The sequence below is a fragment of the Camelus dromedarius genome, chromosome 3 (genome assembly GCF_036321535.1).
Source record: "Camelus dromedarius isolate mCamDro1 chromosome 3, mCamDro1.pat, whole genome shotgun sequence".
Lineage (NCBI taxonomy): Eukaryota > Metazoa > Chordata > Mammalia > Artiodactyla > Camelidae > Camelus > Camelus dromedarius.
In genome coordinates, this window is record NC_087438.1 from 114,546,186 (window position 1) to 114,558,718 (window position 12,533).

The following is a 12,533-nucleotide window of genomic DNA, read 5'->3' on the forward strand; positions in this document are numbered from 1 at the left end:
AAGTTCAGAAGGCATTACATAACAATGTTCCATATGATTTGTGCATTTTTCCCTATAAAATCAATATTCAGCTCCAAGTCTTTAAGTTTTATTTTTATATATTTGAACACTTTTGTTTTATTTGTTTGGTTCTCACCTCCAGAAATAACAACTATGTTTATATTAGGCCTTCTTTTTTCATAATTAACGACCTGACCTCCTCATTTTATACCATTTAATTTTCCAGTGTGCTTTACATGCTCCTGCTTTGTTTTTAGAGGAACTGATTTTACCTTTCCATGTTTTTAATGCTGTTTTAATTTCTCTAAAATGTTGTCATTTCTTTCAGTTGTTTTCCTGATTTATGCTGGCCCACTTTCCCTCTCCATGTCTTACTATTCTTAATATTTAATAACAGGCAATCACTCTTTATCTGCCTTTAATACACTGTTTCTGCTATTTTTGTGTTATGTTTGTTATGCAGGTCATTTTTGAGATAAAGTGATATGTATGTGTCCACCTGGGCATTTGCTTGGGGAGGGTGCAGAGGAGAAGTAACTTAAGATTCAGGCTTTGATTTTAGTATGAATCTCAGACTGCCTCCTCACCAAGTATTCTCCCTCTGCCCTGGGCACATCTCTGTTCTGTGTGTATTACCTTCTTTGCGGTGGACAGGTCATTTCAGGTTGTATCCTTTGTTATCTCCATATTTCCTCTCAAGTTTAGCAGTCCGGGAAGCAAACAAAAGGTGATGTGTTGGCAACACCAGCCCCTTTGTCTCTTCTCTTGTTTGGTAAAGAATTGTGTCCCTATGGAAATAATCTCTATTTCTCTCATCATTAGCCCACATAATGTCTGTCACTGCAAGTTGGCAGTTAGAATTTCTAAGACTTCTCATTTGTCTTTGAAGATATGTACTCTCTCATGAAGAATAGCAGAGAAACAAATTGCATTTTAATACTCTTCATTGAATCATTCCTGATTTCACCATACTGCACATATGTTCTCTGTACTATGATAATACACAATATGCATGGTCTAAGAATTTAGTAATTCCTAAAGTTTCATAAATTATGGAGTCTGTTCTTCACATTTATCATTCTTATCCTAGATTTTTGTGGTTTTTCTTTTTTCAGCTTTACCGAAGTACCTTGTCATATAAAATTTTAAGATATTTAGAGTATTTGATGATTTGATATATGTACACATTTGGAAAGTATTTTTCGACTGAAGTAATTCACACATCCAACACTTCACATATTTGCCTTGTTTTATGTGAGAGCGTTTAAGGTTTGCTCTAGCCATTTCAATTATATAATACGGTGTTCTTAACTATATTTCATACTTTTTCAGAAAGAGACAAAGTAAGCAGGCTTTTAATTTTACTTAACCTTTGAAATGTAATCTAGCAATGACCTTAGGTTAAGAGCAAAGAAACATTCCTTTCAAGTGCAATTTTAGCTTTGAGAACTGGAGTGTCTCATGTTATTATCTCTTTCCTTTGTAGGCAGGAAATGACTACACTTGAGAGAGAAAATCAAGGTCAAGATAAGAAAAGTAAGTCATTGCTTCAGAATATTTCTCATACTAGGGATGCTGTAAATCTCTCTATTTCTAGCACTTACAAATGTTGCTCAACATCTCCCTCTTGAAATTCTTCCTTCCTCCATTTGTTTTGACACCACATCCCACTGTTTGGGTTCTCAACTGCTGGCCACTTCTCTACGATCCAGTGCTACCCTTTCTTGGGTACATCTAAGATGCCAGTGCTTCTTAGGTGACCCAGATTTAGAATCTTTCTACTCTCTTGAGGAATTTGTGTATGAATGATTTTACTTCTTCTACTCTTTGGTATAACTTTCTTGGAAAAATCATCTAGGGGAGGTCATATTTATTGTGAATAATTTTTTAACATATAGATGTAAATGCTTTTGCAGTTATAGACTATCTCCATTTTCTAATTCATCTTGTCAGATTTGAAAGTTACATTTCTCATCAAATTTGTCCTTTTCAATTAAAATTCAGAAGCCCTTAGCTTAAAATTGTTAATCATATCTTTGTATGTATTTAATGTTTGCAGGATCTATAGTGATGCCCTCTGACTTCTAACATTGTTTCTGTGTGTGTGTGTGTGTGTGTGTGCACGTGTGCACATGCAGATTTTCTATTATTTGATTAATCAGTTTTACTAGAGTTCCTTTATTTCATTAATATTTTATGGAATCAAATTTTGTAACTAATTAATCATTTATCACAAGAGATGCTCTCTTTCTGGGCCTAATTCCAACTGGTATATAGCTTACCGAAATTCTAAGAGGCTCATCAAATATTGTGCTATTTTGATTTATAAGAAGAGGAGATGCAAGTTGAATCCAATGTGGTTATCCTGAAATAATTCAGGCTACTAACCCCCCTCAAACTTCCGTAAGGTGCAGATTCTTTCATTTTCCTTTGGCAACCTATGTGTTTAAAGTGGCCTGAGGTACCTGCTCCTTTCCGTTCACTAGGACCTATCAGCCTTATGTTCTCCATGTAGTAGACCATTAGTATGTCCTGTGGATATATGAAATGATCAATGTTTGTGCAACTCAGATTTTGACAGAGAGACAGAAACTGATGAAGCTCTGAGACACACCAATGAAGCAGCACTGGTGTCCCTCCACATGAAAGCAAATGTATCTAGATATCTGTCATTCTGTTGCTTTAGTGAAGTAAACAGACCTTATCCCAACAGTAAATGCAATCAAAGTTGCCACCGAATTAAATCTGAGAAACTGTCCAAGACCTAGCCATCCTTTACGAAGGCCAAAATATAAAGAAGATTCTTTCAGGGCAGTCTCCTTGGTCCCTTAATCAGTTCTTGAACCACAAATTTAAAGACACTGACTAAAGAATTTGAACATGACACAAACAGATGGAAAAATATACCAGCGTTCTTGGGTTGGAAGAAATAATGTTAAAATGATGATACTACCCAAGGCAATCTACAGATTGAAAGCAACCCCTATTCAAATACTAATTTTGGTATTTTTCACAGAACTAAAACAAATAAAAATTTGTATGGAAACACAAAAGACCCCAAATAGCCACAGCAATCTTGAGAAGAACAGAGCAGGAGGAATCATGCACCTTGACTTCAGACAATAAGCTACAATAATCAAAACCACATAGTACTGACATAAAAACAGACACAGATCAATGGAACAGAATAGACATCCCAGAAATAAACCTATACACTTACGATCAATTAATCTATGACAAAGGAGGTAAGAAAGCACAAAGGAGAAAAGATAGTCTCTTCAATGAGTGGTGCTGGAAAAACTGGGCAGCTTCATGTAAAAAAATGAAATCAGAGCATTCTCTAATACTACATACGAAAATAAACTCAAAATGGATGAGAGACCTAAATGTAAGACCAGAAACTATAAAACTTCTAGGGGAAAATGTGGGCAAAAAACTCTTTGACATAAATCGCAGCAATGTATTTTTTGAATCTATCTCTTAGAGCAAAGGAAATAAAAGCAAAAATAAACAAATAGGACCAAATTAAACTTAAAAGCTTTTACACAGCAAAGGAAACCACTGACAAAACAAAAAACAACCTACTGGATGGGAGAAGATGTTTGCAAATCATATGGCTGACAAGAGGTTAATATTCAAACTATATAAACAGCTCATACAATTCAACATCAAAGAAACAAACAAACAACCCAATTTAAAAATGGGCAGAAGAACTGAATAGATATTTTTCCAAAGAGGACATACAGATAGCCAACAAGCACATGAAAATATGCTCAATGTTGCTAAACATCAGGGAAATGCAAATCAAAACCACAATGACAATTATGGGTCTTCTGTGATTCCATATAAAGTTTTGGATGATTTGTTCTAGTTCTGTGAAAAATGTCCTGGGTAATCTGATAGGGATTGCATTAAATCTGTAGATCGCTTTGGGTAGTATTGCCATTTTAACAATATTAATTCTTCCAATCCAAGAACATGGGACATCGTTCCATTTCTTTAAGTCATCTTTAATTTCCTTAGTCAGCATTTTGTAGTTCTCCACATATAAATATTTCACTTCCTTGGTCAGATTTATTCCTAAGTTTTTTTTTTTTTTTTTTTGGATACAATTTTAAAAGGGATTATTTCTTTACTTTCCTTTTCTGATATTTCACTGTTAGTGTAAAGAAGTGCCACTGATTTCTGTATGTGGATCCTGTACTCTACCTTGCCAAGTTCTTTTTTCAGCTCTAGTAGTTTTTGTGTACAGCCTTTAGAGTATAGTACCATGTCACCCCCATATAATGACAATTTCACAAATCACCCTAAAATTTACATGGAATCACAAAAGACCTAGAATTGCCAAAGCAATATTGAAGAAAAAGAATTAAGCTGGAGGAATAACCCTCCCAGACTTCAGACAATACTACAGAGGTACAGGAATTCAAACAGCACAGTATTGGCACAAAAACAGACATGGATCAATGGAAGAGAATCGAGAGCCTAGAAATGAACCCAGAGACTTATGGTCAATTAATCTTCGACAAAGGAGCCAAGAATATACAATGGAGAAAAGACAGTCTCTTCAGCAAATGGTGTTGGGAAAACTAGACAGCAGCATGTAAATCAATGAAGTTAGAAGACTCCTTCACACCATACACAAAAATACACTCAAAATGTCTTAAAGACTTAAATATAAGACAAGACACTATAAACCTACTAGAAGAAAACATAGCAAAGCATTTTCTGACATACATCTTAGCAATGATCTCCTAGGGCAGTCTACCCAGGCAATAGAAATAAAAGCAAAAATAAACAAATGGGACCTAATTAAATTTATAAGCTTTTGCACAGCAAAGGAAACCATAAGTAAAACAAAAAACAGCTTATGGAATGGGAGAAAATACTTGTAAATGATGTGACTGACAAAGGTTTAATTTCCAGAATATATACACAGCTCACACAAGTTAATAAAAAAAAGTCAAACAACCCAGTTCAAAAATGGACAGAAGACCTAAACAAGCAATTCTCCAAACAAGACATAAAAATGGCCAATAGGCACATGAAAAGATATTCAATATTGCTAATTAGCAGAGAAATGCAAATCAAAACTACAATGAAGTATCACCTCACACCATTCAGAATGGCCATCATTCAAAAGTCCACAAATGACAAATTCTGGAGAGGCTGTGGAGAAAAGGGAACCCTCCTACACTGCTGGTAGGAACGCAGTTTGGTGGAAAACAGCCATTATGGAAAACAGTATGGAGATGCCTCAAAAAACTAAAAATGGACTTAACATATGACCCAGCAAACCCACTCTGGGACATATATCTGGAGGGAACTCTAATTTTAAGACACATGCTCCCCAGTGTTCATAGCAGCACTATATACAGTAGCCAAGACATGGAAGCAACCTAAATGTCCATCAACAGACGACTGGATAAAGAATTTATGGTATATTTATAGAACAGAATACTACTCAGCCATAAAAAAGAATAAAATGATGCCATCTGTAGCAACATGGATGTCCCTGGAGAATGTTATTCTAAGTGAAGTAAGCTAGGAAGAAAAAGAAAAATACCGTATGATATCACTTATACGTGGAACTTAAAAAAAAAAAAAAAAGGAGAAAGAGGACACAAATGAACTCATCTACAAAACAGAAACAAACTCGTAAACATAGTAAACAATCTTATAGTTAGTGAGGGAAAGGGAGTGGGAAGGGAAAAATTGAGGAGTTTGAAATTTGCAAATGTTAACCACTGTATATAAAAATAGACAAAAAAATTCTTCTGTATAGCACAGGGAACTATATTCAATATCTTGTAATAAGCTTTAATTAAAAAGGATATGAAAATGAATATATATACATATATGCATGACTGGAACATATGCTGTACATCAGAAACTGACACACTGTAACTGACTATATGACAGTAAAAAAAAATCTTGAGGTGGGGAGAGTATTCAGGATTATCCAGGTTAACACAATATAAACACAAAGGTTCTTAAAAGGTAGAAGAGAGAAGCAGAAAAGACAATGTCAGAGTGATGCAGCATGAGAAAAACTCAAATAGCCATAGTTGGTTTGAAGCAATGCAGATGGCCATGATCCAAGGAATAAGGGCAGTCTACTATAGAAACTGGAAAAGGTAAAGAAATGGAGTCTCCCCTAAAGCCTCCAGAAAGGAATGCAACCATGTCAATACCTTGGTTTTAGCCCAGTGAGTCTCTTTTAAGAATTCTGATCTATAGAACTGTAAGATAATAAATCTGTGTTGTTTTAAGCCATCAGGTTTATGGTAATTTATTACAGCATTAATAGGAGACAATTACAACCTGAAATAGTAATGCTATTTTATAAGGGTCATTACTGAGGTCAGTTCCTAGGCAGCCGCTCTAGTTAATAACTTCAACTCTGAGCTAAAATACTGAGTCCAGATCTTCTGGTAAGTGCACCAATATCTAGATACTCATTCAGTCCCATAACGTGTGTGTTTTCCTTCATAATTTAAGACTCACGGAATCAATTCAATAAACTACCATGTTGTTGAATTCACCCTTTTGTTTATTTGATTTGGGCAGGTAGTTAATAAATATTAAAGAATAAAAAGGCATATATTCTCTTTCTGTTCTAATCTCTTCCATTTCAAGGGCATGCTTGGATCTGATTTTTATTTTCAGTCTGAATACAAGGATGTGTTTTGTTGAGGGACACTGGCTGGCTTTCCTCTGCAAGATGACTTTCCGCAGGGTTTTTAATCAAGGAAGGAAGAGTCTCACTATTTATTCAGGATGAGAGGCAGCCCTTCATCTAACAACATAGTCTTACTTGCTGGTTTTGGAATTCAGGTTAATTGCAGTCATCAGAAATTTTCTGATATTCCTGTTCTAATTCTAAGGTTCATATTCTTTTCCAATCAATGCCTTAACCTCAAATAGGAAATCTACTAAGGATGTTAATTCAGCTGACCTTTAGCATAGTGATGGCATGTTTCACATCTTTACTCTGAGAATAAATATGATACTTCTTTTAACACCTTCAGCACCAAAAGCTGCAACCACGTCACCCAACAGCGTTTGATTTCTTCATGCCCTTCATATTGATGCTTAGTTCCCCAGATTCTTGCCTCTAATGCTTTAATTGAATTGTATTCAGGCTACATAATTCCCTCAGTTTATAAGATGATATTAATTAAAAACATTTGTTAATTAAATTATATATGATTATATTTATAAAGATATGTGATTATATGGATTTCATATTTTAAAATTTTTTAAACATTTTTTATTGAGTTATAATCATTTTACAATGTTGTGTCAAATTCCAGTGTAGATCACAATTTTTCAGTTATACATGAACATACATATAGTCATTGTCACACTTTTTTTCTGTGAGCTAACATAAGATCTTGTATATATTTCCCTGTGCGTTACAGTATAATCTTGTTTTATCTATTCTACATTTTGAAATCCCAATCTGTTCCTTCCCACCCCCCACCCCCTTGGCAACCACAAGTTTGAATTCTATGTCTATGAGTCTGTTTCTGACTTGTATTTATGTTTTGTTTGTTTTGTTTTGTATTTTTAGATTCCACATATGAGCAATCTCATATGGTATTTTTCTTTCTCTTTCTGGCTTACTTCACTTAGAATGACATTCTCCAGGAACATCCATGTTGCTGCAAATATTTGAAATCAATGCATTGGACATGATTTTTTTTTGTGAAGAACAGTGAGCTATTAGAAATTACTAACAAACTTTGTTATATAAAGTATGTTTAGTTTACTTAATATATTCTAAGATTTTGCTAAGAATCACTACCAAGTTTAGTAGGCTGTAGACTTAAGAATTAGTCAATGTTCCTTTAATAAATTGGGATTTTGATATATTTGGTATTCTGTGACTTCTCTAATAACTTCTTTTTTAAAATACTAGTAGTGGATCTCAGATTAACACATGTATAAGTTGCTCCAGTATTCATAGGTATAATCAACCTGAATCTGGATTTAACTGGAGATACTGTTGTTACTTTAGTACTTTCTTTGTAATGTACTTTTCTCTATAATGATTGCTACTTAATACTTATCTCTATAATAATTGTTCATCTTAAAAATCATGTGCTTTTCCTGTGATAATTTTATACAATTTATATTTTAAATATCACAGCCATAATTACTCTTTAAAAAAATATTCGCCAAACTCTATTGTCATAGCATGTTTCTGGACAAAGTTGTGTTACTCAGTTCCAAAATCCACTTTTATTCACCAGCTTTGGTGTGTGTTGCTTACATAGGAACAGTATTGACACTGCCTCAGAACATTTGTTTTTCCTTGATTTTGTCATATAGCCTTGAGAACGTAGTAATAATATGGAATCATGTCTGATGTTTAGATGAAGTTTTATCACTGTATTTTATTCTTTCACCATCTCCTGACCACCAGCCTGTGAAGTTCTAAAACTCTTAGGTTGCTTTCTTTTTTTATATGTATACATATATTTTTATTGACGTATACTCAGTTTACAATGTTGTGTCAATTTCTGGTGTACAGCACAGTACTTCAGTCATATAGGAACATACATGTATTAATTTTCATATTCTCTTTTACCATAAGTTACTATAAGATATTAAATGTAGTTCCCTGTGATATACAATATAAACTTACTGTTTATCTATAGTTAGTATCTGCAAATCTTGAACTCCCAATTTATCCTTTTTATTTTTTATCCTCCAGGTAAAGATGTCCCATCCACTTCTAATCAGGTAATAGAAAAACTATTACATTTGTCTGAGAAATGTCAAAATACAACTTCATATAAGCCTAGTTGTAGCTCTTCCTTTACTTGTGACTTCTGAATGGATTTGTCAAATTTTTCATATTTTAAATAATATTCTTGTTCATTTTAATGCAGACATAAAAGGAAATTAAAATATTGAAATATTTTAACAGATTTAGGTAATCTGTAAATTCTTATTTTTGTCCCAAGTCTACTGAAATCTATTATTTTCATTTTCAAAAACCTTGTAACAAAAATAAATGAAATCAAATTCACAGCTATAATGTGAGAGCATCAATTCTTTTTATCTTTTCACATTCCTCTTTAATCTGTATGTCCAGGAATTAGCGTTTATATTTATAGACATTGTGAATATCAATAAACATATTAAAATGTCTATTATTTTTAATACATAAGCATTATACTGATTTAATTAACATGTAGTATTCATGTTTTAAATTTTCTTTCTTGGGTCTATGCAACTGACAATGTATTTAAACTGTAAATTTTATTAATTGCATTTTATCCTATGAAAATGTATCACTATGTAACTTGAATACTTACTTATTGAGATCTGATTGCTGCATATATTGCATCTCAATACGTGTGACCTAAAATATACGACTGCTTTTCTCTAGGTATTCAGGGAGACAACAGTGACTTTTTTTCCTCTTTTATTATCCTGAGGTGAAATGAAAGCAGAATGCGTAATAGTTTGGAGCACAGTTCATGTTGCTAAAATAAGGTCTTTAAGAGGCTTGGAGAAAGGGCTTTGAACACTTGAGGTGTAAGATCACCATCAGACAAGCAGAAAGGAGGCGTGGGTCACTGAGTTAAAACCTGATGGATGATTCGATCCTTGATTTCTTTTTTTTTCTTGGCAGGAAAATGAGAATGGCAGTGGTTCTGAAGAAGTGAGCTACACTGTCATTAATCACCTGCCCTATCGGAGACCCTCTCTGAGCTCCAATGATGGCGGTTATGAGAACGTTCTGTCTACCACAGGAAGAGGGAGACCATTAAGAGAAGGGTCAGAAACAGAATATGCCCGTCTCAGGACAACTTCTGTTAGTAGGCCTTCTTCCTGTACCCCTGAGAATGATTATGAATTTGTACTTCCTCACTAGAACCTTCATTCCTCACCGTCTTCCAGTAACAAAGATGATACAGCATAGTGGCCTCCAGGGGAGCTTCGCTTTCAGCAGTTCATGAAACATTCATTTCTGGCCAAATCTTAGAAATTATGTCCTTTTACTATATTTGCATCGAGAAACTCTGAAATACGGCATTTCTGTGGTTTGGGTAAAGCCATATAGATTGACATAATGAGATAGAGTATTCTGCATCCTCTTGTTTGTAAGGTTTGAGGACATGGAGGTGGTGGGAAAACCTTCCTAAGACAATAAACACCCACAGATATACAACTTAGAATATCCAGTTTCAATCCTGCTTTCCACATTTCAAAACCCAACATTCATACTCCTAATCATCTATTTCAATTTTTGAGGTTTAATATATGAAATAAACTCTTAAAATCTAAGACGAGTGACTAGACCATTTGCTAACCTGATATTTACTTCAATCTTGTCTTTTCCATGTATTAGAGATTCTTGCCATAAATTTGAGGTAGTAGTTCAAAAACTAATACATTTTGATAACTGGCCTTTCTGAAAGGAGAAACTGGGAGTGTCATTAAGACAAAAAAGAGGAATAAATGAATAAGGGTTAGGGTCTTTCTTTCCAATAGTAAATCACAGAATTCTGCTTGAAGATTACTAAGAAAATGAAAGTATACATGCTTATAGTTTTGTTCACAACATACTACTTCATTTAACCTATGACTAGTTATCTCAAATGAGGAAGGATGAATAGTGTCTGGTTTTAAAATTTAGGTAAATTCATAAGTAATCCATCTATTTTACTTTCATTCCCAAGGATATTCCAAATGATATGCCAGCTTCTCAATTAGGACACAAAGGCCGTAAGTGACAAAACATTTATGATTAGTTTTTTACCAAAGTGGGTATAGAGGGAACATATCTCAACATAATAAGAGCTATTTATGACAAACCTACAGCCAGCACAGGACTCAACAATGAAAACCTGAAAACCTTCCCACTAAAATCTAGGACAACACAAGGTTGTCCACTCTCACCACTCCTATTCAACATAGTCTTGGAAGTCCTAGCCACAACTACCAGGCAAGAAAAAGAAATAAAATGGATCCAAATTGGAAATGAAGAGGTAAAACTGTCACTATATGAAGATGACATGATACTATATATGGAAAACCCTAAAAGCTCCACACAAAAACTACTAGAACTAATAAAAGAATTCAGCAAGGTAGCAGGATACAAGATTAATGTACAAAAATCAGTTTCATTTCTTTACACTAATGATGAATCAACAGGAAAAGAAAGTAAAGAAATAATTCCTTTTAAAATAGCACCCAAAGTAATAAAACAACTAGGAATACATCTAATCAAGGAGGTGAAGACTTATACATGGAGAATTACAAAACATTGATTAAGGAAATTAAAGACTTTAAAAATGGAAAGATATTCCATGCTCCTGGATTGGAAGAATCAATATTGTTAAAATGGTCACACTGCCCAAGGAAATCTACAGATTTAAAGCAATCCCTATCAAACTATCCAGGACATATTTCACAGAACTAGAACAAATCGTAATAAAATTTATATGGAATCACAAAAGACCTAGAATTGCCAAAGCATTACTTAAGAAAAAGAAAAAGGCTGGATGAATAATCCTCCCAGACTTTAGACAATACTACAGAGCTACAGTGATCAAAACAGCATGGTATTGGCATAAAAACAGACATATGGATCAATGGAACAGAATAGAGAGCCCAGAAATGAGCCCATAAACTTTTGGTCAATTAACTTTAACAAAGGAGGCAAGAGCATACAATGGAATAAAGACAATCTCTTCAGCAAATGGTGTTGGGAAAACTGGACAGCTGCACGTAAATCAATGAAGCTAGAACACTCCCTTACACCATACACAAAAATAAACTTAAAATGAATTAAAGACTTAAACTTAAGGCAAGACACAATAAACCTCCTAGAAGAAAATATAGCAAAACATTATCTCACATATATCTCAAAAATGTTCTCCTAGGGCAGCCTACCCAAGAAAGAGAAATAAAAGCAAAAATAAACAAACGGGACCTAATTAAACTTACTTGCTTTTGCACAACAAAGGAAACCACAAGCAAAACAAAGCAACAGCCTATGGAATGGGAGAAAATTTTTGTAAATGAACCCGACAAAGGCTTGATTTCCAGAATATATAAACAGCTCATATGACTTAATAAGAAAAAAACAAACAACCAAGTTCAAAAATGGGCAGAAGACTTAAACAAGCAATTCTCCAATGAAGACATACACATGGCCAATAGACATATGAAAAAATGCTCAATATCACTAATTATCACAGAAGTGAAAATCAAAACTACAATGAGGTATCACCTCACACCAGTCAGAATGGCCATCATTTAAAAGTCCACAAATGATAAATGCTGGAGAGGCTGTGGAGAAAACGGAACCCTCTCACACTGTTGGTGGGAATGCAGTTTAGTGCAGCCATTGTGGAAAACAGTATGGAGATTCCTCAAAAGACTAGGAATAGACTTACCATATGACCTAGCAATCCCACTCCTGGGCATATATCCAGAAGGAACCCTAATTCAAAAAGACACCTTCACTTCAATGTTCATAGCAGCATTATTTACAATAGCCAAGACAT

The 12,533-nt window shown here is 34.1% G+C and overlaps 1 protein-coding gene across 2 annotated transcripts in view; it reads left to right on the forward strand.

The window, feature by feature from the left end:
• The window catches only part of GCSAML (germinal center associated signaling and motility like), a 29,886-nt gene extending 19,476 nt beyond the window's left edge, over window positions 1-10,410 (forward strand). For both annotated transcript variants that reach the window (XM_064484536.1, XM_064484537.1), the window contains exons 3-5: window positions 1,487-1,536; window positions 8,723-8,751; window positions 9,650-10,410. In XM_064484536.1, the coding sequence (XP_064340606.1) occupies window positions 1,487-1,536; window positions 8,723-8,751; window positions 9,650-9,892 (322 nt within the window). In that variant the 3' untranslated portion in view covers window positions 9,893-10,410. The remainder of the gene's footprint in view (window positions 1-1,486; window positions 1,537-8,722; window positions 8,752-9,649) is intronic.
• Window positions 10,411-12,533: the final 2,123 nt, after the last annotated feature.